Below are 27,926 nucleotides of genomic sequence, written 5' to 3'. Positions count from 1 at the left end.
CTATAAAACACCAAAGCACCCTTTTATCATCCAAACCCTCTCCATCTCCAAATCCTTCCCCCAAGGCCAGGGCAGAAGCAAAGGCTGGTGCCTCTGGGCAGTTCTCAGCGAGTGGCACATGGATTTATTGGATTTATTGATTGCTTTGGGGTGCTAGTGCCCCCCGGTGCCCACCTGGGGCAGGGGGCACGGCGCGAGCGGGGTGGGGGCGAAGCGCTGCCATTTCCATCCTCCCTCTCGCCCCGGCCGGGCGGGAATGGCTCCAAATAAAACAAATCTCTCTATAATTTCTCTCTCTCTCTCTATACAAATATAGAATATATATATATCTCTGCCGATATATATATATATAGATCTTCTCTCTCTGGAAAGGATAAAAGGTTAATATGTCTGTGCATGCACGACCAAAGCCACCAACCTCTGGGTACAGCAGGTGCCAAGGGAAGTGCACCTCCCCCGCCAGCACCCAGAGAGCCGGGAGGGGCACATCCTATGTCCCCAGGTTATTGCTGGTCAGGTCCCATCCTGCTCCCAAACAAGCGGAGGGGGAAGAAGCCAAAGAAAGGAAATCCCACTGTCAAGCGCCAGCCAGCACCTTGTCACCTGGCCAGCACCCAGTGGCACACGCCTCGGGGCACTGAGGACATGGTGGCATCACCCCAGGAACGTGGGTGCTGCGGGGCAGGCACCCGGTTCAAAGGCAAAGTCTGGATAAGGCGAACAAAAATGAACTAAAGAACAGCGGCCGCCCCAAAACTGGGCGTTTTGCCACCCCAAACTGGCCCGTGGCTCTCGGTGCCGGTGGCTGGTGCTGGCCGCTGGGTGCCGCATGGATGAGCTTGTGGACATGGACACTGTCATAGGGCTGTGCTCTCCGATTCCTCCTCCTCCTCCACCTGCCGCGGGGTCAGGCTCGGCCCCGAGAGTCTCTGCGCTGCTTCGGGTGGGTCCCGGCACAGGGTGGCATCCGGGGACACGTGGAGAGAGGGGACCTCAAAACGGAGCAGACCTGCGGGAGGGCACAGTGATGGGGACACCCACCGGGGCTGGCACCGTGTCAGTGCCACCACCAGGGGTATCACCACTGCCCTCTTCTCTGGAGACCCCACCCGAGCCAGGGCGGTGACACTGCCTGTGTCCCATGAAGCTCTGTCCCACCGAGCGCAGGTGACACTGCTGTCCCTTCTCCCAGGGGACCCGCAGGGAGAGGCTGCACGTGTGAAGTGACAGTGCGACCACAGCCAAAGGCAGGCGGTGTCATCGTGTCCCTTGCTGAGAGCACAGCAACCCCCTCAGATAGAAAAAGCATCTCTGCCACTCCTGCCCAGCGCAGGGACATTCCTGGGATATTTCTCAGGGATAATGCCCAGGAATGTTGCTCAGGGATCTTGTCCCACAGTGGGACAGGGGAGCTGCACCTGAGCCAAGGGTGATGCCAGGGTGTGATGTCAGGACTGCATCCATGCCAGGGTGTCCTGCCAGGCCCACAGCAGTGTGCTGGAAGAGCCACACCAACGCCACCCAAAGGCAGGTGGCAGCCCCTGGGAATACCATGACCAGCCCCTCCCTGCCACTCACACTATCCAACCCCTCCCAGGCAGGATGGGCACACAGGGTCCAGAGCCCTGTGCCCTGACAGGTTCCATGGAAGGGACACTGGGACACTCCTCCAGCTTCTGTGTCCTCCATGGCCCCCAATGCCACCTGGCACTTCCAAATGATCCCCCTGGGTGTCCCACTCCAGCAGTGCAGGGAGCACAGAGGGGACACAGCACTAACATGTCCTGTTGCACTTCTCCAGGGGCATCACCACCTTCCTGAGTACATGCCATCCTCAGGGGAATGTCGGCATCCTCCTGGGCCAGCATCTCCTCGCTTGGGCTAGTTCTAGTTCTACCTTGCCTGGGCTATTGTCACCTCCCTGAGGACATCACCAACTTGCTAGGGCCAGATCTGCTTTTCCAGGGACATCGTCACCTTCCTGGGGAACACCTCTCCGAGGAGGGTGCCACCCTCCAGGGCACAGTCCTGCCTTCCCAGGGCCATTGTCCCCGTCCTGGGGACTCTGCCACCCCCGGGACCCCCTCGCCGGCCGGTGCCTCCGGGGTTACCTGTGAGCTCGCCGTCCCCGGGGCCCGCGGTGTCCAGGCGGGGCGGCTCCGGGGGCTGGGGGAGCGCGGGGGCGGCCGGGGGCGGCTGAGGCGGGGGGGGCAGCGCGGGGCGCGGTCGCGCTTTGGGGGCGGCCCGGGCCCGGGGGGCGGCGGCGGCGGCGGGGGACGGCAGCAGCGGGGGCGGCCCGGCTCCCGGGGAAGCTCCGGGGGGCGCCCCGGGGGGGGCTCCGGGGGGGCCGTACGGGGACGGGGTGCTGGGGGGGGTCGGGGACAGGCTGGCCGGGGACGGCTGCCCCCCGCCCGCCTCCCCAGCCGCCGCCCGGGGCGGGATGGGCGCCAGCTTCTTGGCCCCTGCGGGACAGAGACAGCGACAGGGACACGTCAGGGCCGGGTCACCCCGCCGGGACCCCGCCGCCCCCTCCCCGCCCCGCTCCTACCTTTGCGCAGCGAGTGCGGGCTCTGCTCGGCCGCGGGGGCGGGCGTGGGGGGCGGCCCCGGGGACAGCTCCGGGGGCTTGAAAGTGCTGGGGCGGGCACGGGGCACGGAACGGGCGGAGTGCGGAGAGAGCAACAGGGACACGGAGAGAAAAGGAAGAAGAGAAATGGAAGGAAAAGGAAAAAAAAAAAAAATAGGAAAAAACCCCTCGCAAAATGGGAAAGAGGAAAGAGGAAAGAAAAGGGGGGGGGGGGAGATAGAAATGGAAGAAAAATGAAGAAAGGAAAAAACCCCACAAAATAAGGAAAAGGAAAAAGAAAAGGAATAAGAAAGAGATGGAGAAAGGAAAGGAAAGGAAAGGAAGGAAAGGAAAGGAAAGGAAAAGGAAAGGAAAGGAAAGGAAAGGAAAGGAAGGAAAGGAAAGGAAAGGAAAGGAAAAGAAAGGAAAGGAAAGGAAAGGAAAGGAAAGGAAAGGAAAGGAAAGGAAAGGAAGAAAATAGAAGTGAAAACACGACAGGGAAAGGAAGTTTCAAGCATAAAAAGGCCGAGAATAAAAAATAAAATTAAAAATTAAATTAAATGAAAAAATAGAAATAAAACAATGAAAAGCAAAGATTAAACATTCAAAGAATTAGAAATTAAATTAAAACAAAAAATACAAGAGAATTAAATAATAAAGAGAAATGAAAAATCAACAAAGAAAACTCAAAAATCATGAAAAATATCATTAAAAAACATAAAAAAAGAAAAAACAAAAATCAAGTAAAACGAAAACGTAAAAGATGAGCCACAACAATAAAAAAGAACATTGAAAATAAACAGCAGAAGAAGAGAAGAGGGAGAGCCGTGAGCTCCTTCCCGCACCCAGCGCTCTGCACCCGGTGTCTCCCTCCCGCCTCCGGGGTTCGTCAGGCCCCGCCGCTTGTGGCCACCCCCCCTCCGGCCCAGAGTCCCCCCGGACAGGCGGCGGTGACACCCCCAGCCCCCCCGGGGCCCCGCGGTTACCTCGGGGGGCCGAGTCCTGCGGCGAGGGCGGGCGGGCGGCTGCCCCGGGGCAGGGGGGGCGCGGGGGGCAGGCAGAGCCACGGGGACAGGGGGGGACAGTGCCACGGGGCCAGTGGGGGACAGCGCAGGGAGCGGGGGCGGGCGGGCAGCGGGGCGGGCGCGGGGAGGCTGCGGCTGCAGCCCGGCCACAGCGGCTGCGCCCAGAGCGGGCAGCGGGGCCGGGGGCTCGGGGGGTCCCCGGGGCGGGGGGCGCTGGGGCCGCCGCCGCGCCAGGCAGCTGACGGGTCAGCCCTGCTGCAAAGTACAGAAGCACCATAAAAACCGGCAGAAGTAACACAAAAGCGAGGGGAAATTCATGAAAGCGTTGGCGGGCGCGGGGGGGCGGCGCGGGAGCCCTGGTGGTGCCGAACCCCCTGGCTCGTCCCACCGCACGACCCTCCCGGGGCTGCCCCTCCCCAGCTGTGAGCATCCCGGCTCTGCTCTCTTTTTGGGCAGAAAAATGGGATTTAGGCTTTCCCCCGCATGAGCTGTGTGAATTAAAGTCGGACTCAGATCCTGGGCAGACGAAGGTCTCAGAGGGCGTTGGGCTCCCCGAGGGTTCTCTCTGCACCTTCCTGCAGCACCTTCAGCTCAAATTCCACTACGGCCCAGCGACACCGAGCAAGGGACCCTCAGGAAAAGCCCTGAAGGCAGCACGGTTCTCATGGGATTGGCAGGATGGGGATGGGTGGTGGCTGCGGGGCTGCTGAACATCCTCTCCTGCTGCCCCGGGGACTCTCCTCTTCTCCCGGGGGTGCTGAGCACCCTCTCCTGCTGTCCCCGGGACTCTCCTCCTCTCCCGGGGTGCTGAACACCCTCTCCTGCTGCCCCCGGGACTCTCCTCCTCTCCCGGGGGTGCTGAGCATCCTCTCCTGCTGCCCCGGGGACTCTCCTCCTCTCCGGGGGGTGCTGAGCACCCTCTCCTGCTGTCCCCGGGACTCTCCTCCTCTCCCGGGGTGCTGAACACCCTCTCCTGCTGTCCCCGGGACTCTCCTCCTCTCCCGGGGTGCTGAACACCCTCTCCTGCTGTCCCCGGGACTCTCCTCCTCTCCCGGGGGTGCTGAGCATCCTCTCCTGCTGTCCCCGGGACTCTCCTCCTCTCCTTGGGGTGCTGAGCATCCTCTCCCGCACCGTGAGGTTGTTTCCTGCTGGCCTCAGTGGCGGGGAGGGTGCCCGGCTTGGCGACACGGGGCACCGGTGGCCTTACCTTATGCGCTCAGCTGCCGTGGGGAAGCCGAAGCTGGCGGGAGGCGGGGAGGGCGTCGCTGAAATCTCCGGTGACTGTTCGGGAATGGGCGAGTGGGGCGTGGGGGGAAGCTCGAGGGGCGGGGCCGGGGGCTGCGCGGCCGGGGGGGCCGAGGTCGCCTTGCGCCCCGCTGAGGTGCCTCGGCGAGCCACCCACGAGGTGTCCATCACCCTGACGCCCATGCTGGGGACACAGAGACGGGAGTCAGCACCCGCTCGGCGGGACGGGACTGCCAGCACCCCCTGGCCACTCCTTCGAGGTCACTAAAAACGCCTCTTCCACCAGGAAACTGCTGGGAGTGGAACTAAAGGGCAATAAGACAGGAATGGCTGCGTGTGAAAGGATTGTGTCACCCACTGGCCACTTCCTTCCCCAAGAACCAGCAGGCAGCAGCACCCACCCAGCACCCTTCCAGCAACCTGCAGAGAATACTGTACCTTTGGATTTTCCTAAGGCTGCATGGGCAGAAACAAACGATTATTAATGTGAAAATCCCCTAAAACTGGACAGGGAGAGAGGTCACAGCTGGGCAAAGGAGCTGCAAGGCTGAGGGGCTTCGAGAGTGGGAGCAGGGGGCTGAGCAGGGACCAGGCTATGCCAGTGGTGGGACAGCTTGGGATATCTTCTGGAAATGGGGACAGATGGGGATGGGCAGAATCCTGGGGTGTTTTCTGGAGTCCACTTGACTGAGGTCCCTCTGAGGTGTCATGGAGGGGGGACATGCACATGGGGAGATTTTCCTTGGAGCAAATCCTGCAGACCCTGAGGACAGCAGGACACCTGTCTCTGGCATGGTACAGCCACTCCATGGGCTGCCCCACTCCCATCTGCAGTGGGCTGGGGGCAGGTCTGGGTTCACCTGAGCACCCCCAAGAGCCTGGCATGGAAAGCAGGGGGCCCCTCTACCCTGGGACCACCCAGCCTCCAACAAATCAGTGCCAACCACCCCAAGGTGATGCTGAGCATCCTCTCCTTCTGCCTTTGGGATGGCGTCAAAGCCACTTCTCCCTCTCCCCAAGCCCAGCAGTGTCCCTACCCATCCTTCTTGCAGAACTCCAGCATCATGTTGTCAGTGGCCACGCTGAGCGGCCGCCGGGCGGGGTCATGCTGCCGGCGCTCGCCGTGCTCCATGTCGGGCGAGGGCATGGAGCTGTAGTTGGCGTTGTGGTTCACGTGCAGGGGGCTGCCGTAGTTCCCCGTCACGTTGAACTCGATGTCTGGGGGACAGAGGATGTTGGGAGGGGTGGGACTGGGGGGGGTTGGCACTGCAGGGATGCTCAGGGGATACTCCAGAATCTGGGTTATGCTCAGTGCTGTGCTGAGCGCAGCCACAAGTGAGCTCCAACAAGCTGAGGGGGCTGGCAAAACCAAACCTGGGAGCCCTGAGCTTCCTCCCCAGGAGGTGCCAGGACACCCAGCTGTCCCCAAGACTGTGGGCACACCTTACCTCCCGGGAAGAACCAGTCTGCATGCTGGATGAGCGGCTCGATGATGCTCACGATCTGCAGCGACAGCGTCGTCATCATCTCCGTCATGTTCCTGCAGGGAGCAGCAGCTCAGCAACCCCTGCAGGCCAGCAGGGCTCCCAGCAGGGCTCCAGCAGCATTCCAGCAGCATTCCAGCAAAATTCCAGCAGAATTCCCAGCAGGATTCCCAACATAGCTCCAAGAAGGGTTCCAGCAGGGTTCACAGCAGGATTCCCAGCTGGGCTCACAGCAGGGCTCCAGCAGGATTCCAGCAAAATTCCAGCAGAATTCCCAGCAGGATTACCACCAGGGTTCCCACCAGGGTTCCCAGTATCATTCCCACCAGGGTTCCCAGTATGGCTCCCAGCAGGATTCCCAGTATGGTTCCCAGCAGATTCCCAGCAGGACTCCCAGCAGGATTCCCAGTATGGTTCCCAGCAGGATTCCCACCAGGGTTCCCAGCAGGATTCCCAGCAGTATTCCCAGCAGGATTCCCACCAGGGTTCCCAGCATGGTTCCCAGCAGGATTCCCACCAGGGTTCCCAGCATGGTTCCCAGCAGTATTCCCAGCAGGATCCCCCCTCAGCCCTCACCCAGTGCTCACCCCTCAGCCTGTGGCCACAGCAGGTTGGGCCCCAGCACGATGGCCACATTGCTCGGGGTCATTTTGTTCATATCCTGGTACTCGGTCAGCTTGGCCAGGAATTTAATGACGTACCTGGAGAGGGGATCCCAAATGGGTCAGTGCACAGGTCACATCCTCTATGTCCCCTCCCCTGTCCTGCTGGCCCCAGGCTCACCTGATGTTGTTGTAGTTGGCTTTGGGCAGCTTCTCACAGGCGTTCCAGAGAGCCTGCAGCCGTTTCTCCAGTTCTGGGATGCTGCAGGGAGGTGGGAGGGAGAGTTATCCCCCATTCCCACCCTGCCCTGGGGCTATGGATCCCTCCAGCCCCACCCTTGGGGACCCTGTGAGACCTTCAGGCTGCTACCAACATTGTGGAAGTAGATTAAGCCACAAAACCTGTCCCAGGGAGAAGGAAATCCTTTGAATTCCTTTGAACCTAGGAAACCCTGGACCTCTCACCACTCCATGGCTCTTAGATCCCAGAGGAAACCAAACGCTGTGAACTGTGCCAGAAAAAACCCAAACCATCCATGGGGACCCAGGCAGTCCCTACCCACGCCAGGAGGAATGGGGGGATGTCTCAGACTCACTTGGAGGCCTGGATCCACTCCTCATACAGCTCGAAGGTCATAAGGGGCTCAGGCAGCTCCCGCAGGTAGGACTTTAGGGCTCCTGTGGCACACAGGGGACACAGGGGTTGGCACTGCAGGTGGCATCAGCTGTTGGGCACCAAGTGGTTTTGCTCCTGGGCACTTGGATTCACAGCCCCCCAGCCTTCCCACCCACCACACTCCAGAGCACCCACTGGTTTTCCCAACTTGGAGCAGCCTGTGGCACCCCCAGTGCCCACCTTGCAACCCTCCAGTCCCTGCCAGCACCTTCCCAGTTCCCTCCCCCAGGTGTTTTCCCAGGTCTCTATCACTCATTTTTGCCTGGGACATTCCCAGCTCCCTGTGCTGGGAGCAGGTTCCCTGTGAGAAGCCAGGGTTCAGCCCTGTGTCTGCCAGAGCCCCCATTCCCAGAGGGAATAAGGGAGGTCATGGAGACCCAGGCAATGCTCCAGAGCAGCCCCATGGGTTCAGACCTGTGATGGGGAGGGAATTCTCCCCAGAAGAGCTAAGAGAAGGTGGCAAGTTTGATGTTTACACAAATCTTCCTGACCACTCCCTGCTCCTGCAGAGATCCCCCAATCATTGCCACCCTCATTAGTGTGATGGTTGTACTCTGTTTTCTTCATCTCTAGCCTGGCCTGCTCCCTCTGGATGGTACCACTTCTCTGGGGCAGTCACCATCCCCAGGTTGTGTCACCTGCATGCTCACTCAGGGGACACTGTGGCCCATCAACCAAGCCATTATTCATTACAAAAGTAATTGAACAAAATCAGACTCAGCATCAACCCCTGGTTTGCACCACTTTTTCCCGGCCTTCAGCTGGATTTTGTGCCACTGATCCCTCTCAGGGTGCCCTTGGGGGGTTCCTGGAGGGGCCACCCCGGCCCAAGGAGCCCCACCTGCGATGGCATGGGGGTCAGCTGAGTACTCCTGCACATCCACCACGCAGCAGTCCAGGGCAGCCTTGAGCTTCTTCAGCTTGGAAGCTGAGGGAGCCACTCGGAAGAGACCCTGGGCAGAGGAACAGTGTTGGACAAAGCTTGGGGTTGGGATGTCCCTGGAGCCCCTCAGTTCCTCACCTTGGCCCTGGAGACACCCGTGGCATCTTCCATTGTGCCCAGCAAGGGTGGGACACAGGACCCACTTCCTTTTGCACCCCACATCTCAGCAGGGACCCACCCACCTCCTCCTGCATGCCACAGGGACCCACCTCTTCCTGCATCCCATAGCCCAGCTGGTACCCACCTCCTCCTGCATCCCCCCTTCCAACAGGGACCCATCTCCTGCTTCCCTCATCCCAGCTGGAACCCACCTCCTCCTGCATCTCCCATCCAGCAGGGACCCACCTCCTCCTGCATCCCCCATCCAGCAGGGACCCACCTCCTCCTGCTTCCCTCATCCCAGCTGGGACCCACCTTCTCCTGCATCCCCCATCCAGCAGGGACCCACCTCCTCCTGCATCCCCCCATCCAACAGGGACCCACCTCCTCCTGCATCCCCCATCCAGCAGGGACCCACCTCCTCCTGCATCCCACATTCCAGCAGCATGGTCACGCAGGCCTCCACCGGGAAGGCGATCTCGCGCCCGCTGACAGCCAGGTGCTCCTCCAGGGGCTTCCCAAAGGAAGGCTTCTCCACCCATGCCTCTGTGACAGGCAGAGGGGACAGAGGGGAGGCACGGTGGTGACAGACCAAACAGCCCCTCCCCAAAAGGTCCTTGGGTCACAGTCGTGGCAGCAAAACACTCTGTCTGGGTGTTGTTAGAAGAACGGGACCCTGCACCTCTGGCCTGGGCAGCTTGGGGAGTGCTTTTGAAAGATGTAATCCAAACAAAATGTTTTCCAGCCATCACAGGATTTCACAGGAGCTGGATAACATTTTCCACAGGGGTAATAACAGGAGGGAGTGGGACAGCCCTGGGGACACTCACCCTGCTGGGCTCTGGGGACACTCATTCACCCTGCTGGGCTCTGGGGACACTCACCCTGCTGGGCTCTGGGGATACTCACCCTGCTGGGCTCTGGGAACACTCACCCCAATGGGCTCTGGGGACACTCACCTTGCTGGACTCTGGGGACGCTCACTCCAATGGGCTCTGGGGACACTCACTCACCCCAGTGGGCTCTGGGGACACTCACCCTGCTGGGCTCTGGGGACACTCACCCTGCTGGGCTTTGATCTGTGGCAGGAAGTTCTGCAGGAGTGCCAGGGATTTGCGATGGTACTCGGCCTGCACCTCGATCAGCTGCGAGGACACGGCCCAGGGTCACAGTGCTGCTGGGCACAGCCATAGCCCTGGGGGTGGGTGGCACTTACAGTTTGAAAATAATTTGCATAGTCGACTTCTTTGGCCACAAAATTGTACATGTCAGCCGAGAGCTGGTCCTGCAGGGGGCAGAAGATCCATCACCTTCCCTCCCCTGCTGCCCTGGTGCCATCAGCACGGCCCCTCCTGGCCACCAGAAGGGAGCAGCTCGGTCCCAGCGGGAGCCAGAGTGGCACAGGGTTAAGGTTAAGGTGTCAGAGGAGGTTCAGGAGCCTCCCCCACTACAGCCCAAGCAAGGTCCTGATCCCTCCAAAGTGCACAAAGAAGGGAGATTGGACTCCCTCTTACCCCATGGAAAGGGGGTGAAAGTCCCTTGAAAATGAAGGAAATAAACCCAGCACAGAGAAGGTGGGAAATATCTCTAACAGTGCCAGGGCTGCATATACTCAGTGCTGACATGTGCCAGGACAGGTTCCCTGGGAATGGGAGCTTCTCCAGCTCTGTGGGATGTGGAGGAGGGGGACAGAGCAACTGAGGATGTCCTGCTGTGGGGAGCATCAACCACAGCCACCCTGCTGCATTTGGGACCAGCCAGAGGAGGGGTCAGCACAGGCAGCAGGGGAAGAAAGATGCAGTGCAGGGTGAGAGGAGAGGCTGCAGCATTCCACAGAGTCTAGGAGCCCGCAGATCCCCCTCAGGGAGGAGCAGCCCAGTACCCTGCAGATCTCCACTCTGTTGGCTGCCTCCTCCATCTCCTCCCTGAGAGCATCGGCTTTGGCGCCCGAGGGCTGCAGGTTGCTGGCCAGACCAGAGGACTTCACCGACTGCTGCCACCTGCGGGAGGGACAGGGCCAGTCAGAGCAGTGACCACACCCCAGAGGCCCTGCAGGGCCACCAGGGCCCCCAGGGCTGAGCAGCACAGAGATGATTCCAGTGCAGCTGAGATTTAGCACTCACTGCCAACCCACTGCACACAGTGGGCTCCAGGGAAGGAATTTTTTCAGCAGGGTAAGGAGTCACATCCAGGAGGGAAGAGAGAGGAAGGAGATGGGAGAGCCTGGACATGATGCTGGGGACTGTGGACGCTGCTCCCAGCACATGCTGGAGTGGGGGCTTGGACAATTCAACGGTGTCATGGGACAATCCTGAGTCATCCCAGCTCCCCTGAGTGCCACTGCAGGGGCAGGAGGATCTGGCTCTTTGCATCAGCACCCACCAAGACAGGGGAAAAAGGTAGAAAATAACCCTTTGTGCCAGAAAGAAAAAATACACTTTTGCTGCAGGGGGCAGTCAATTAAAGGAACCCATGGATCCTGTGGACAGGGGCAGGAATCGTGGCTCATGCAGAGCTTGGCTCAAGGCCCACAGAGACACAGCCAGGACTCGTTCCAAGGGAACTGTGGTGCCAGGGGCCCAGGAGCTGCTCTCCCAGGAGCTGCCCATGGCTTGGGAATGCTGATTTCTTATAAAGCACTTGAAGGCACTTCTTACCTTGTCCTGGAGGAGTCCATGTCCAGCACAAGTTTTGCCAAGTGCTTCCTCTGCTTTTGGATATTTGGGATTTCCACCTGCAGCAACATATGGAACAGGAGGAGGTGAGCAGCCCTGGAGAGGTGTCCAGAGATGGCTCATACACTGGGGTTTTGGGCTGGGGCAAGCTGGGTGGGTAAGGATGCAGCTCCTTCATTTAACATCCTCAGGGATATGGCCCAGCTGATCCCTCCTGTGGAATGTGCCACACCTTGACAAGCCCAGCTTCAGAACCTGAGAGGAGCAGCCCTGGGGGATCAGAACTTGGGCATAAAAAGGGCTCTGGGAGACAGCAGGGCACCCCAGGCACCCCAGCTCACCTCAGCCAGCACAAAGAGTGGCTCGATGACATCCCTCTCCACCTGCAGCTCAAAGTGGATCAGCTCCTGTGCCAGTTTGTCCTCAGCCTCCCCACACAGGCGTAGCATCTTCCTGCAGGGACAGGCTGGGGCTGGGGACAGGGGGCCTGTCCTGTACCCAGCACAAGGACAGGGACAGGGACAGGCTGGGGCTGGGGACAGGGGGCCTGTCCTGCACCCAGCACAGGGACAGGGACAGGAACAGGCTGGGGCTGGGGACAGGGGGCCTATCCTGCACCCAGCACAGGGACAGGGACAGGGACAGGGACAGGGACAGGGACAGGGACAGGGACAGGGACAGGGACAGGGACAGGGACAGGAACAGGCTGGGGCTGGGGACAGGGGGCCTGTCCTGCACCCAGCACAGGGACAGGGACAGGAACAGGCTGGGGCTTGGGACAGGGGGCCTGTCCTGCACCCAGCACAGGGATAGGGACACCCAGCAGCCCTGGGGCTCTAGGAATGGCACAGGGCAGCCCCTCCTGGGCAGATGGTTGAGGGAGGACAGCAGTCAGGGAACCGTGGGCACCCGGCATGTCAGGAAAGCTCATTCCTTAAGTACTGCACTTATAATGGTAAAAAAATATTTAAAATATTATATAATCAAATTATGACATATTATTAGCTATATAATTATGTTATATATTAGTATTCTGTTATGTATTGGTATTATATATTATTATTAGGCCAGTCTTTAAACTTTATTGCATGTAAATTGTATGGACTATAAATATCTATATAAATAAATATATATATTAAATATGTAAGTAATAAGCCACATGTAAATATAGAACTATTCATAAAACATATGTAACTATATAAATTATAATACAGAAATATATAAAATGTACACATATAAATATATTAATAAGGATAAATCACATGTAAGTATATAAATAGTAATAACTCAAATATAAATATATAACTTATATAAAATTGATATAAAAATGAAGATATGTGTCTATATGTGCAGATTGCATTGCATGATCACAGGACCCCAGCCCATACAAGGAGGAGAAGAACTAACTACCAAGATTCCCTCAGCCTCTCCAACACAGCAGAGAATCCCCCATTACCTGGCACTGGGGACAAGGAACAGTAGCATTCCCAGCACTATTCCCAGCACATTCCCAGTACATCCCACCACCAATCCCAGCACATTCCCAGCAGCATTCCCAACACATTCTCAACACACACAATTTCCAGCACATTGCCAGTACATTCCCAGCACCATTCCCTGCACATCCCCAGCACACTCCCAGCATATTCCCAGCACATTCTCAGCACCATTCAAGCACATTTCCAACACCATTCTCAGTACCATTCCCAGTACATCCCCACCACCATTCCCAGCACATTCCCAGCACACTTCCAGCAGCATTCCCAGCACCCCCTGCAGTGCAGGACCCCGGGGTAGCTCCAGCCCCCTACCCCAGCAGGGAATCGTCCCCCAGCACGGCCGATCCCTCCATCAGACACTGTGCCAGTGTTGTCAGCGGCAGCTTCTTCTGCAAAGAGAGGGATTGCATTCCCACCTGGAGCCCTGGATCCCCCTGGATCCCCCAAATCCCTGGACCCAGAGCTCCCAGCCCCACTGCCCTCACCGAGCGCTTATCGGCGTCCAGGCCCTGCTGGCCCTGCAGACAGGCTGTCAGCTTCTTGTGGGTGCTGTGGGACACCTGCTTCACCAGCTCCAGCCGCTTCTCCACCTGCGGGAGCCAGGGAGCCCATCACAGGGGATCCCATCACTGGAATATCCCATCACTGGAATATCCCATCACTGGAGTATTCCTTCACAGGGGATCCCATCACGGGGGATCCCATCACCGGGGATCCCATCACTGGAATATCCCATCACTGGGGATCACATCACCAGGGATCCCATCACTGGGGATCCCATCACCGGGTATCCCATCACTGGAGTATCCCATCACCCATCCTCCAGGGACCCTGTCACCAGTATCCCAGCACTGTGGGATCCCTGGCTCCCAGGGATCACTGGAATCACATGGGATTGCTGGGACACTGTGGCACCACCAGAGAGCTGCTGATGGATGCAGTCCCCATGGGAGGTGCCCAGGCACCCATGGACACCCTGGGATGGCTCTGAGGGAATCTCACCTGCAGCAGATCTTCACTCAACACCTCGGTCTTCTCGGCTCTGCAAGACAAGAGAGGAGAGGAGCCATTGGTGAAGGCTCTGGGACATGCAGCAGGCTCTGTGCACACCATGACCTGGGATGTGCTTTTCCCTCAGGATGCAGGAGGGATTTAAGAATATCTGCTCCCACCAGCCATCACCTTATCTCCTAGAGAAGGAACTAATGGAGCATTTCTATGGCTCACTGCCAGGTACCACACCAGTCCAGGGCTTGTCTCTCATTTCTCCCTGTTCTTCCATTATTCCCAGGGAACCAGGGATGTGAGGTTCCCAGAAGGAAGCAAGCAGTGTTCAGAGAGAGGCACTGTGCCTGCACAGGAATGGCTGAGCCTCCTCCCACTGGGGCAGCCATTGGGATGGGAGGTGGCAGCTGCTGCCTGGGGGCTCTGCAGAGCCCTTCCCACTGCTCCCTGGAGATGGATTCCTGGCTCCAGAGCCTGAGAGAGGAGTGCTGGGATGCAGGAGACACAAACCCGCCATCCTCAGCCCATGGACCCGCAGCATGCAGAGCCCAGGGCCTCTGCACCACAGCTGCTCAGGCTCATTTAAATCCAGATCATTTATTCCTTCTCCCAGGGTTTTTAACAACTTCAGTGAATTCTTTCACTTGGAAAAACAAGCTCTCTCAATTCGAGCTTGGGGCAGAGCTGTGATTCAGCCAATCAGTCTCTAAAGTTTCATCAGGGGACAGCAAGAGCTTGGTGCTGTCATCCCTAAAACAACACCTTTATTTACTGAGCCTGGTCCCTTCCTGCCATCCAAGCTGGATTCTCAGCTTGGACAGAGTGAGGGAAGTTTTGGAGTAGTGGAAATAAGGAGCAAAGACAGGGAAAGGTTCAGATAGTGAGTGTGGCACAGGAGCAGCTCATGCACAAGTACATCTCATCCAAAGCCTTGCAGAAAGTGCAAATCACAGAATCATTAAATGGTTTGGGTTGGAAGGGGCCCTAGAGCCTATCCAGTACCACCCCTGCCATGGGCAGGGACACCTCCCACTGTCCCAGGATTCTCCAAGCCCCAATATCCAGCCTGGCCTTGGGCACTGCCAGGAATCCAGGGGCAGCCACAGCTGCTCTGGGCACCCTGTGCCAGAGCTGCCCAAAATAACTGCATTAAATCTGCTTTGAGCACGAAGGATGTCCCAGCACCTGATTTAAAGTGGTTTAAAAATAAATTTTAAAGAAGTAAATTAAACAAACCCTGTTTATTTTAATTTTTAAAATCAGTTATTGAAATGAACAAATTAGAACCTCTCCAGGGAGCATTGCCCACCTGGAGCAAGAGCTGAGCAGCTTCTCATCCTCCTCTGGGAATCACCTCCACTCTCATTTAGACAGGATGGGAAGTGACACAGAATTAGCACAAACAGGGAGAAAAGCAGCAAACATCCATGGGCACAGCCACAACGCCCGTCTTGGCTGGGGATATTTTTAGCATTCTGAAGGAGTGGGAGGTGGCAGAGAGTGAGGCACCGCTGGCACATCGCTGCTGCTCACTCCCCAGTAATCACTTCCTCACTTGAACAGAAAAAGGGAATTTTTTTCCCTGTGTTTTCTCCTCTCCCAGCCAGGAGGTGGGTGGGATTTGCACACCCCAGGTCCCATGGGCAGGTCTCTCTCCCAGCAGCCACATCCCAACCCATGCTATGCTGTGAAGTGTGTTTGGCAAGCAGAAAATAACATTTCAAAGACAATAACAAAAACCTGGTCTTGATCTGTTTTAAAGCACATCTTCAGTGTGAGAGACCCCTGTGGTTTCACTGGAGAGCATCCCCCTGTGCCAGCCCCGCACATCCCAGGATGCTCCATGGGCTGGGGAGTCTGCCAGGGAGGAACTTGGCTTTAAAAAGGGGGAACAACCAGGCTGCAGCATTTTATGGATTGGGATAAGCAAAGGGGCTGATCCAATCAATCCCACTTAAGGATGGGTGATGGTCCCTATGCCTCCCAAGAGAGGGGTGCAGGAACCCCCTAATTTCTCTGTCTGGTCCCTAATTCTCCAAAACTTCATTCCATATGAGTTACACACATCCTGAGGGAGCATCCCTTGGAGACGCAGCCAGCATCCCCAGCTCCCAACGCTCTTCCACTTCTGTGTGAAAAATAAAATCCTGCTCCTCCCCTTCCCCTCCAGATTTCCACCCCAAGTTGTTTCCCCCAGCACAAACCTAGGCCCTGCTCAGGCAGCAGCCAGAGTGTGTCCCTGAAGGCAGCTGGGAAAAGGGGACAATGACCATGAAGAGCTAAAGCCACGAGTGGGGTCACAGCCATGGTGTGCTTGAGCTTTTGCTGCTGCACAAGTTCATTGCTGCCAGCAGAAATCAACACTAATCAAGCAAATTATGCTGATTCCCAAATAAATACATGAGTTGCCAAAGCCTTGACCTGGGGAGGTGCAGCAGAGCTGGTGCTTCCCTGGACATCTCCTGGTGCCAGCCACCTCTGCCTGGCTGGACCATCCATCACTGTCCCCTGCCACCCTCCCCCTCTGGTTCTCCAGCCACTCATGACAGGGAGCTGCTGGCCTTGGATTTGACCCTGAGCCTGCAAAACTCTGAGCACCACAAGGATTTAATGGTGAGTTGTCTCCGAATGGGAAAGCATCACATTCAGTGTGGGGACAGCAGGAGCAGAGATGAATCTCCAACAGAAGCAGGGATGAATCTCCAACAGGAGCAGGGATGAATCTCCAACAGGAGCAGGGATGAATCTCCAACAGGAGCAGGGATGCATCTCCAACAGGAGCAGGGATGAATCTCCAACAGGAGCAGGGATGAATCTCCAGCAGGAGAAGGGATGAATCTCCAGCAGGAGCAGGGATGCATCTCCAACAGGAAAAGGGATGAACCTTCAGGAGGAGCAGGGATACATCTCCAGCAGAAGCAGGGATGCATCTCCAGAGACAGACCATGGCCATGGTGTCCCACAAAGCCCCCCATATCCATCAGATGTGCAAACACCCCTTTGACCCCAGCCACCCCTCACTGCAACCTGCCCATAAATATTTAATCACTATTTAATTATCAACACTGATTTCCTGATTCCTCCTTGCTCCAGCCTAAAAATAGCTCCACTGCAGGAGAGGAAGGCACAAACACCCAGCCAAGGCCATCCCGTGCCGGCAGCACTGATTCCCAAGGGTGGCTGTGTCCCACATCCCACATGGACACAGGGACAGTGTCCGGCTCCATCCCCGTTCTGCTGCATCTCCCTCTGGTGCCTGGGAGAAAATTCCAGGTGCTCGAGCCCCCAAAGCGCAGAGGGGAGGCGCAGAGGGGAGGTTGGGGAGTGAGGTTCATCCACCGCCCCTAGGTAAAGCACTGGGCACCCTCTGCGTTTGCCAGAGGGGGAAGGAAGCCCCTCAGTGTCACCCGCAGCCCTGGAAGCGCTGCGCTCCGCGATCCAGTGTGGATCCTGATCCGAGGCCGCGCTGTCCCCACCTTCTGCCGCCCCCTGAGCCCTCCCGGCCACCGCCTCCCCCGGGACACATCCCAGCGGCTCAAACCCGGCACCCACCGAGCCCCAGCAGAGCCGCGGCTTTTTCCCCGTGCCTTTTTAGCAGGCAAGAAGCAAAATATCAAATATTGATATCCTCAAATCGCTGCTCAGCGCTCCCGAGAAACGACTGCGACTGCAGCATCCAGCGCGTCGTGGGGACACGGTCCCGCCGGCGCCTCCTCCGGCGCGTCCCCGCGTGTCCCGCCCGCGGGTGACACGGTGCGACAGCCCGGGTGCCACTGCTGCGCTGGGGGGAGCGGTGCCCACCCGCGGCAGCCGAACCAGGAGGAAAAGGCAGGGAGGGCTGGAGCAGCTTCCCTCCATCCTGCCCATCGCTGGGAAACCCAAGGAAGCAAAGCAAAATGGGGGACGGAGTCTGCACGGCAGAAAAGTCTCTTGTGTTCATCTCTTCCTGTGCTCATCTCCTTCCCGGCGGAGCGCCCTGTGCTGGCATCCCTTGGGCACGGGATGCTCGGGGCCCTCTGCTCCTGGCGCTTCCCTCCCCGGGGTCGCATCCCGACCACGCTTCCAGCCCGATTTAGAAGTCGAGCAGAAGCCCCTGCAGAGCGCAGAGCCCTGGGGCTGCTGGAGCAGGGACAAAACCCTCAGCCCGCTCCATGAATATTCCTGGTTGTCAGCGCTGCCTCTTTGCGAGGAGGATAAAAATATCCCCGGGGCTGCCAGGATCCGCCGGCTCCAGAGGCAAAATCCCCGAGTCACCGGCACCCCGAAGTGCAGATGGGGAACCCAGCTATTTACAGGGTTATTTATTTGTTCCCTCCCCCAAATCCCAGTGGGAAAATCCCAGGCAGTGCTTTTATTTCCCTCTGCCCTTATTCCGTGAAGCAGAAGAAAATGTCCTTATTTCTTGCCGGATATTCCTGCAGCATCAGGAATAAACCCTCGATGTTTAAAGGCTTTGTCTGGATGTGCAGCCGTCCTGGAGCTTGGAAAAGCATCTCCCTGAGAGCCACCGAGGTGACATCCAGCCCCACATGCCACCACTGCCCTCGGGAAGAGGGTCACAGCGTGGGATGCTGAGAACGGTCGAGTAGGCAAAATCCAACCCCTCCGAGCTTCTGCCACCATTCCCGGTGTCCTCCATTCCCTCTGTGCCACCAGGGAACCCAACGTGTCACTCTGCAGCGGCTGCAAGAGCCTAATTTAATGCCCATGGGGAAAAACATCCCTCGGGAGCTGATTCTGGGAAACTCCCAGGGCTGCTCGCGGCTGGAGTGACTGAGGTGACACCTGGTGCCATTGTCCCACTGGACAATTGCCCCCTGGAGCCAGGGCAGGACCTCCCAATGGGATGGACAAACACAAATTAAGATAAAAACACTTTGCAGGAAACCTCCTCAGAATGTTCTACAGCCACTCATTGGTTTCTCTTCCCTTTTTCCACCCCACAAAGAAATATTCTTGCCCCTCACAACTGGCACAGGAGCTCTTCCCAAGGCTGGGTACCAAGTGTGGGGCCAAGCATCCCCTGTTCTATCTGTCAAGTGAAATGACATTAAAAAATCCAAACCCAAAGTAAATTAAATAAATACATTTAAAGCAGAATAAAATAAACTCCATGCTCAGGGCCCAGCAGAGGTTCCAATTTCCCACTGCAGCTCCTGTGGGAGCTGCTGCTCTCCCCAGGGGGAACAGGGGCTCCCGTGCTGGCTCCCAAGTGGAGCTGGGTAGGTCCCAGTGGTGGCACTCAGGACACGGAGCTCCAGACCAGATTTGGAAAGGGCACTGTCACTTCCTCACCTGACCATGGCCCTAACCCTGACTTTGATCCTACCCTGACCCAATGATTCCCTGGTTCTGATCCTTAATCTGAACTGATTCTGGCCTTAACCTTGACCTTAACCCCAAGCCTGACCCTAAGCCTTACCTTAACCCTAAGTACAACCCAACCCTCGTCCTAACCCCTGACCTTAAGCCTGACCCAAGCCCTGAGTCTCCTGTCCCTCGGTCCCTCTGTGTGACCTCTCAGGGACAAAGAGCTGCTCTCACCTGTCCCCTCTGGCTCCTGCTGAATCATGGAGAGGGTTTTCTCTTCAGTCCCCTCTCTCCTTCCCTTTTTTTATGGAAACTGCACCACCTAAAGCAGGAAAAGCCACTAGGGGCTGGGATACCTCTCTGCACACCCCCCAGGGTGGCTGGGCAGATGTCCCTGCTGTGCCTGCTGTCCCTGCTGTCCCCACTGTCCTGGAGTGAAGCAATGCCCCCAGGAGACAGCCCAGGACAGGATCCATACTGGTGATCCGCATTCCCAGACTCAGGGCACTGGCACTGCAGGGGGAATTCCACTTGGGTTTGGTGACAAGGAGGAGGGAACACCCCTCAGAGCTCCAAAGATTGTGGTGCTTAACCCCCAGTGAGCCTCTTGCATGGAGACTAAACCAGGGTTCTACTCTTATTCCTTATTTCCATTTATCATTCCTTATTTCCATTAATTATTCCCTAGTTCCATTCACCATCCCTCATTTCTATGTATTATTTCACATTTCCATGTATTATTTCCAACTTCCTTCTGTTTTTCCCTATTTCCATCTATTATTCCTTATTTCCATCTATGATTCCCCGTTTTCATCTATTATTCCTTAATCCTATCTATTATTCCTGCTTCCTGGCTATGTGGGGAGGCCAGCTCAGGACTCCACAGTGGAGGAGGGATAAACACGTTGAGGTGCAGACCAGCAGAGCCGAGATGAGAATGAGGATGCTCTGCAAGCTCCAGCCAAGCCCTGAGGATCCTCCAGGTGCCCCATGCCAGGGAAGAGGAGATTGCATCCCCCTCAGGCCCAGGGTACCTCCAGAGCCTTCCAGCTGCCCAGCACATCCCCTAAGAGGATTATGAGGGTTTATCCAAGCCCCCGGCCCCATTCCCAGCGCTGTGGGAGGGCACAGTGGGATGGGGGAGGGAGGATGCTCCCAGCCCTGCCAGAGACTCCATTTGGGAGCCAGGGATGGGAGCAGTGCCTGGCTCAGGTCTCCCATGCCATGTGGAGGATCTGGGGACACTCCCCTGTGCAGTCCCCATTCCCAGAGTGTGGGGATGTGTGAACTCCTCGGAGGGTCCAGAGAGGGATCTTGGCCCAGCGCAAGTGCCGCGGGAAATCCCACCTTCTGTGCCTCTGTCCTCCCCCTGCCCGGAGGCACTGCCAGCCTCCCAGTGCTGCTGCACCACCTTCCCTGTGCCACGACCCCACAGCACAATCCCAGCACCACCCTCCCTGTGCCACGACCCCACAGCACAATCCCAGCACCACCTTCCCTGTGCCAAGACCCCATAGCACATTCCCAGCACCACCTTCCCTGTGCCAGGCTCCCAGACCACGTTCTGAGTGCCACATTCCCTGTGCCCCGATCGCACAGCACGCTCCTGCACCGTGTTCCCTGTGCCACGCTCCTGTGCCCCGATCGCACAGCACACTCTGGCACCACACACGCCCCATGCTCCCCCTGCACATTCCCACACCGCTGCCGTGCCGGATTCCCGCCCAGAGCCCCGGAGCTTCCGAGCCGCGTTCCCTCCCCGCGTTCCCGTACCTGCCCAGCATTCCCGCAGCCCCGGGCCGGAGCCGCTGCCATCGCAGCCCGTGCCCGCCCCGGGCAGCACCCCCAGCCTGCCGGGGAGCCCGAGGGGCAGGACGCGCCCCCGGTGCCTTGGGGGACACGGAGGTGCCAGCAGGAGCGCTGGGGATGCCGAAAGGACGCAGAGCCGCCGCTCCAGCTGTGAGTGCCCCAGTGCCGCGATGGGAAGGGGAAAATGAATAAATCCTCTTCCTGCCCCCCCCTCCCCTTCCCCGCTGCAAAATCTCCAGGAATTACACAACAGCCACCATCAAACCCAGGCCTGGCCGTGCACCGGCGCACACGGCATTCCCCTGGGCATTCCCCTGGGCATTCCCGCGGGCACGGCTCCGGCACCAGAGCCCCAGAGTGCCCCCAGCCCCACGGCCAGCAGGGCCACCCAGGGGTGCTGGGGGACAGGGCAGTGGGGCACCCCACAGCATCGGGGCTGGGCGCTCGGGGAGGTTCGCAGCTCTGGGTCAGAGGGGACGGGAAGGACAGGGGGACAGGCAGGGAGCAGTGGGTAAAGCGACAGGGAGGGGGGTAAGGCAGGTGCAAGGAGACAGGCAGGGAATGGGAAAGAAGGACCTAAGGGGTGGGTATGGGGGCAATGGGGCAGGCAGAAAACAGGGAGTGTGGCAGAGAGAGGGGTAGGGAGAGGGGCACGGTGAGGACAGAGGGTGTCAGGGTTCAGGCAGGGAGCAGGAAGGCTGTGGGGTAGGCAGGGAGCAGGCAGGGAGTGGGATTAAGGCCAGTGGAGCAAGGCAGAGCAGGAGCAGTGGGGCAGGCAGGCAGTGGGATTACGGCCAGTGGAGCACGCAGGCACAGAGCAGGAGCAGTGGGGCAGGCAGGAAGTGGCCTCTGTGGAGTGGCAGTGGCGGGAGGAGGTGGCAGGGGCACAGGTGCAGCATCAGGGCACTGGGGCAGGAAGGGAGGAGGGGCGGAGGGGCAGGCAGGGAGCGGGCAGAGTGTGGGATGATGGCAGTGAGGCTGCCAGAGTGCAGGCGGGGAGTAGGAGCAGTGGGGCAGGACACAGGTAGGGGGCAGAATCAGGGCAGTGGGGCAGGCAGGACACGGGTAGAGGGCGGAATCAGAGCAGTGGGGCAGGCAGGACACGGGTAGGGGGCAGAATCAGGCCATTGGGGCAGGCACGACACACGGGATTGGGGCGGTGGGGCCGGCAGGGAGCTGGGAACAGGCAGGAGCAGGTGCGGCGGAGCGGGCGGGAGCCGGCAGGGTGTGGGATGGGGGTTGTGGGCAGGGCTGGGCTGGGCAGGGCCCGTCCCCACCCCCATCCCATCCCATCCCATCCCATCCCATCCCATCCCATCCCATCCCATCCCATCCCATCCCATCCCATCCCATCCCATCCCATCCCATCCCATCCCATCCCATCCCATCCCATCCCATCCCATCCCATCCCTACCTGCCCACGGTCTGGTTGGCGAGCTGGCGCATGCGGTTGAATTGCTTCTTCATGGTGGCGGTGGTGCGGGCGCTGCGGGCGGGCAGCGGGGCCGGGGGTCGCGGGCCGCCCCTCCCGCATCCCCGCCCGGCGCCGAGCCGGGCCGGGCTGAGCCGAGCCGAGCCGGGCCGAGCGGGCCCCGCCGCCCCTGCGCCTCTCCGCGCCTCCGCCTGCGCTCCGCGCCCCCCGCACCGCCCCGCACCGCCCCCGGCCGCGGCGGCCATGGGAAATGTAGTCCGGGGCCGCCCGCCCCGGCGGGCTCTCCGGGCAGTGGGTGGGTCTTGGAGCGAGCCTGGAGCCGGGCATCTCCCCCTGCATTCCCTGACTTCCCCCCTGCACCCCTGGGCGTGGCCCCGGCATCCCCCCGGCATCCCTCAGCGTTCCTGGACATGGCTTCGGCATCACCTGGCGTCCCCCCGGCATCCCTCTGGCACGCCTAGCGTCACCTGGCATCCCCTCGGGTCCCGTGACATGGCCCCAGCGTCGCTCCAGCATCCCTGGCATCGGCCCGACATCACCTCGGCGTCCCTTGGCGTGGCCCCCGCAACCCCCAGGATCTCCTGGCATCGCATGGCAGCTCCCCAGAATTCCCGCAGCCCTTCCAACCCCCGGCTCCCACCCCGGCGCCTCCATCTCTGCTGTCTCTTGGGATTCGGGACACTCGGGACTGGGGCAGGTTTGAACAGTTCCTGGGGCAGTGCAGCCCCGGGAACAGCCGGGTGAGCCGGACCAGGACCCGGCTGCAGCCCCGGCTGGACAGCAGGAGCCTGTCCCAGCAGGGGGACCCTTCTGCCTGACTGCTCTGTGCACCCCAAGCTCTGCAGAGCCCGGGCAGGAGCTGGGGTGATGCTGCCTGTCTGTCTGGGGCGCTGAGTCCCCAAAGGCCAGCTCTGCCCACGCTGGCACCTCTCGGGTTTGAAGGACACTCGATTGATTCAATTGCTCTGGAGCATCTTGGTGTGGAATAAGCAGAATCTACTGACGCTCCTGAGAATGTGAAACCTGCTTAGGCAACTCCCCGTGATGCTCCGTGAGTCCTGAGGGCAGGGGCATCCTCCCTATCCCAGTTTCCCTGTCCTGGATCTGGACCCGAGCCGTGGGACGGTTGGACCCGCGGTCCCACACCGGCAGGACTGCGAGTGGCCGCTGTCTGCCACGGGCAGAGAGCCCCAGGGCAGTCCCGCACTGGGCTGGCAGCTCTGATCGGACACCCCGCGGCTCCCAGCCCTTTTCCACCTGTCCGTGTTTCACCCTGCCAGAGAGGGGTCAGGAGAGCAACACTCTCTGTTAGATCCCACAAAGCTTCTTTTCCTTTGCAGCCCCGCAGCCCTTTTCCCGTCTTCTCAGACGAAAAATGGGCTAGGAAGGTGCCCGAGGATCAGAATGCAGCGGGATGGGGATGAGGGATCGGGGCTGCTGCTGCAGGAGCCCAAAGCATCTGCTGATGCCCAGTGTGGAGTCTTTCTCCGGGACAGCGCCTGGGGGCCCTTCCCTCCCTGTGCTGCTGTTGTTGCACACCAAACCACACCCCCCTTCCCCCTCCCCCAGCCTCTCTCAGGATCTGGGAATGTTTTACAGCCAGACAGCTCCTGGCATCTCCCCTGGCATCAGCTGGTGCAGGCTCAGCACTTCCTCTCCCCGTTTTTCCATTCGAAGTTGCACCACTACTGCGGGATGGAAAAATCAGACATTTTATGTGGTGTCTGAGGGTGGAGACAGGGAATTCTGGCTCCTTTGAAGAGGGACAGGGAGCTGCAAGGCTCAGAGCTGGGTTCCCACCACGGTGCCAGCAAGATACTCCTTCCACAGGCGCAGGAAGGGTGACACTTACAAACAACACCGAGAAAATCCCTGTAATACACGGTGCCCAGCTTCTCCTGGCCCCGCGGCTGCTCCAAAACACCGCCAGGGCGGACTCTCTTCGCCTTCACCAGCGCAGTGGTGCCAGCAGGGCCAGTCTGAGCGCCCATTCCTCCATCCCTGGCTCCATCCTTCCCTTCTTCACACGGGGACAGGGCTGTCGCTCCCGTCCACCCCAGCATCTCGGGGCTGCTGAACCTCCAAGATCTGATAGCGTCGGCCCAGATGGGTCAAAGTCAATTAACGTCAGAGCAGCCCGTTTTAGTGGCAAACCATCTGACAGAGCAGCGCTGACGGGAGGCCGGCGCTGGCCCCACCCGCAGGTGCAGCGCAGGCTCCTCCTCACCCACACCCCTCCCTCCCGCCCCGCCTGCTCCCCAGACACGCCACCAGCAGATGTCACATCCCAGCCGGCCTCTCCTCGGGCTCCGGTGGGCACCGTGGGATGAAGGCAGCAGGAGCACGGCCCTGCTGTGTTGCTGACACCGCGGCAGCACCAGGGATGCTCTCCGGCAGAAGGGAGCTCACGGCCCTCCCACAAGCGGAGAAGCTCCCTGTGAGAGGGCTTTAATCACATTTCCCTGTGTGCTGTTCCAGGAGACAGAGATAATGAAGGATGGGATGGAAGTGGTGTCTGTGCAAACTCTGCAGCAGGAAAACGGAGAAAGGGAGGAAAGGAGCAGGGGCACAGCTGGGGAGCTGCTCCCACCCCTTATACCTGGGGTGGTGGGGACAAGTGACCACCACCAAACCCCTGCCTTGTCCTGGCTGAGCTGTGCTGGAGCCCGAGCCTTCAGCCTCTGCAGGATCCCATCCCATTCCCCATTCCCAAGCCCCGGGAGGCTCCAGGCTCTGCACTCGGTGTTTCCCTCAGTCCCTGTGCAATGTGAATAACGCTGCAGCGGGCAGGAGCTAATTCCCCGGCAGCAGGGCTTGCCGCCCTCTCCCGCAGATCCCTCTCCTCCTCTCTCCCGACTGGAACTGGCCGCTGTGCCTGGCACGTGGCGGTGCCGCCGGCAGGAGCAGCCCTGCTCCACCTGCCATCTGTCACCTGGCCCAGCCGTGCCCGTCCCAGCGGGTGACATATGGCACCGGAGCTGCCCCTCCCGGACGGGACAGGGCTGGCGGTGCCGCTCGGGGCTCTGCCCGCAGCTCCCGCGGAGGGTCCGGCTCCCTCCCCGCAGGGATCCCTCCCTGCCGCACAGAGCCCAGGGCTTAAATCCTCCTGGAGAGGGGAGCTGGCCGCTGAGGAGTAAGGGCCAGAGGCGGCCGGAGCCTCTTGTCCCCAAGGCCAAGTCCTGAGGGCCGCTCGTAGGGACGCACAGGGGACACCGAACCCTGCTGCCCTCCGTGGTCCCCAGAGCTGGGACCAATTCCAGGAAAGCAGAGGAGGGTGTGTGCACTTCCCGCCGGGAAGCCCCAGCGGAGCAGCTCCCGATGCCACCGGCGGGGACGCGGTGCCAGTGCCAGGTCACCAGCCTGGCTCCCGCGGTGAGCGCCCCTCTCCTGGAGCTGCTCGTGAGGGTGTGAGCATCACCCTCTGCCGCGTGGAGTACTAATTTCTTCTCTCACTGGAATGAACGCATTTGAATGAGGTTTATGGATGTGATAAAAACACAAACGGGGAGCAAAGGAGCGCCGTGTCCCGGGTAAGGACGTGGGGTGCTTGCACGGCAGCAGAGGATAACGAGGGATTTTTTTCTCCTCCGTAATTATGGCAGGAAGGTGAACAGCTGGACGGGAAAGTTCCAGAGCAGTGCAGCTGTTCTAAGAAATCCCATGTATTTGGATGTTTTTCCTGCTGGGATGTCTGCTGAAATCCCACCACCAGGGAAAAGGGAGCGTGGCACGGCTCAGCTCATTTTCTATGAACACAGGGCAAGATTTGCCCTCTCCAAACATTGTTTAGGAGTAGAGCCATGTTTATGGAGAAGTAGCAGGTGAGCCCTGGTCCTGTGAGGAGTGAGGGTTCAGGGAGAGCTGTAGGCTCCTTTCCTAGGATTGCACCCATAATGCAGACCCACCACAAGTCTCCTACTGCAGCCAACCTCGCTCTCCAAGGAATTACAGGAGGGAAAAATGAATGAATGCTGGCTAATTAAGCAATTAATTACTGCAGGCTCTATGGGCAGTGCCTGCTGCAGCTGCAAAGCTCCCAGAGCCACCCCTCACACCCGGCACCCCTCAGCTGGGCTACAGGGGAAGCAGGGGGGGATTGGAAGTTAAAATGCTATTGGAAAGTTTAATTACATCTTCATAATTTGTCACCCCAGATGCGGCACTGGAGACTGTTCCTTGTGCTGGGATGGATTTGTGCTGTGGTTCCCTGACTTGCAGGGCGGCAGAGGGGCCGTGCCCGCGGAGCAGGAGCCGCTCCAGCGGCGCATTCCCGTATGCACGGATCTCTGGGACCTGGCTGTCCCCACCGCGGGCTCAGTGACCTCGGGGCATCCTGCCTTTGATGTGCGCGGCTTTGGAACGGGATGGATCCCGCGGGCACTGCGGACAGAGCCGGCCTTCCTCTGCCTTCTGTGCAGACACTGATTAATGGGCAGAGCGTCTGGCTCCCGTTTTCTCAGCCACGGAAGGATTCAAATGAAGGATGGCTGTTCCTGATTAACCATTACCCTTCCCACGCCTGTTCCCAATGCCGGGACTGTGCTCTGCTCTGCTTTGCCACCCCTGTACAGGTCGGCTGCTGCTGCTCCATTACGATTAAACCAGGAACAGTGTTTGATGATATTTATTGAGAAAATGTGAGGATTGCTTCATCCTCCTCTTGAATTACATCTTCCTGCTTGGGAAGAGCATACACAGAACCACCTGGCTGCCTCTCACCCACAGCAGGTCCCACCCCCGATGCCCCAGCGGGCTCCCAGAGACATCTGAGATGTTTCAAGAACCAGGAGAAAGGTGCTGACTGGGGAAAGCCTCGTGCTGCTCGTGGGATGAGCACACCTGGCTGGGCTGTCTGCTTGGCTTAGCTGGGACGTGGGGATGGATGAAGAAAGGTGCAAAGGGTGCAGGGTTGGATCCGGAGGTACCAAACCTGGAGCCGTGCCCAGGGCAATGACCAGAGCTGGGACCACAGAGCCCCAACGGGATCCATCTCCAGCCAGCACCCAGCATGGTTCTGGCATTCTGCCACCACAGCACTGTTGATGTCATACTGGTCTCTGTTGACCCTGAGGTGGCCACTGGCTGGCTTCTGGCTCCTCACTGGGCACCAAGGATGCCATGCTGGTGACTGCTTTGCCTCTGTCCCACCAGGAGAAATCCCTGGGACCATGCAAACCACACTTTATTGCGAGGAAAAATCACACTGTGCCTCTCCCTCAGCTCAGGGGTTGGTTAACAGTGCACACAACTGGATTTTCTGCAGGCACCCCACAGCAAACCCCAGAAATCACCCCAGGGCTGTGACGGGGCATTGGCATCATGCTGCTGTGGAGCTCCCTCGCAGCCACCAAGGCAACAGTGATGACAAATGACACTGTCCCTGTAATTACAGCCAGCCTCCACTCAGCCAGTGCTGCTACATTATTGAGAGCAACCGAAAATGCTCCCGGCTCAATCATTAACTGATCTGGGTCTCATGGCTACTGGCTGCCAGGGCTGCCTTGGCCTGGGCTGGGAGGGGGGCAACCTGGAATGTGCTGCAGAGGTGTTCACACAT

General features: G+C 59.0%; 1 protein-coding gene across 3 annotated transcripts; it reads right to left on the bottom strand.

The window, feature by feature from the left end:
- Window positions 1-101: 101 nt before the first annotated feature.
- On the bottom strand, window positions 102-22,626 carry ARHGAP44 (Rho GTPase activating protein 44). 3 transcript variants are annotated; one of them, XM_079323148.1, is made up of 21 exons: window positions 22,352-22,626; window positions 13,816-13,855; window positions 13,299-13,403; window positions 13,126-13,202; window positions 11,656-11,767; window positions 11,297-11,373; window positions 10,522-10,639; window positions 9,856-9,924; window positions 9,703-9,784; window positions 9,058-9,185; window positions 8,439-8,550; window positions 7,518-7,599; window positions 7,103-7,183; window positions 6,907-7,020; window positions 6,284-6,375; window positions 5,873-6,053; window positions 5,274-5,291; window positions 4,798-5,019; window positions 2,549-2,634; window positions 2,112-2,462; window positions 102-1,009 (listed from the first exon to the last, which is right to left on the bottom strand). In XM_079323148.1, exons 1-21 carry the CDS (start codon window positions 22,612-22,614, stop codon window positions 858-860), a joined length of 2,562 nt encoding a protein of 853 aa, XP_079179274.1. In that variant the 5' UTR covers window positions 22,615-22,626; the 3' UTR covers window positions 102-857. The 3 variants fall into 3 exon arrangements, with proteins under 3 accessions (XP_079179274.1, XP_079179275.1, XP_079179276.1); XM_079323149.1 differs by lacking the exon at window positions 5,274-5,291 and having other exon boundaries at window positions 22,352-22,622; XM_079323150.1 differs by lacking the exon at window positions 2,549-2,634 and having other exon boundaries at window positions 853-1,009; window positions 22,352-22,621.
- Window positions 22,627-27,926: the final 5,300 nt, after the last annotated feature.

The sequence above is a fragment of the Erithacus rubecula genome, assembly GCF_903797595.1.
Source record: "Erithacus rubecula genome assembly, chromosome: 20".
Taxonomy (NCBI): domain Eukaryota; kingdom Metazoa; phylum Chordata; class Aves; order Passeriformes; family Muscicapidae; genus Erithacus; species Erithacus rubecula.
Note: the sequence above shows the minus strand (reverse complement) of the source record. Positions and strands in the feature narration are given on the sequence as shown.

Excerpts from the sequence above, each read along its gene's own strand:
- ARHGAP44 (XM_079323148.1), bottom strand. The coding sequence starts at position 22,614 with ATGGCCGCCGCGGCCGGGGGCGGTGCGGGGCGGTGCGGGGGGCGCGGA. Across the intron at positions 11,374-11,655 it reads CACTCTTTGTGCTGGCTGAG|GTGGAAATCCCAAATATCCA; the intron begins GTGAGCTGGGGT and ends ATGTTGCTGCAG. Across the intron at positions 2,463-2,548 it reads CCCGCACTCGCTGCGCAAAG|GGGCCAAGAAGCTGGCGCCC; the intron begins GTAGGAGCGGGG and ends TCTGTCCCGCAG.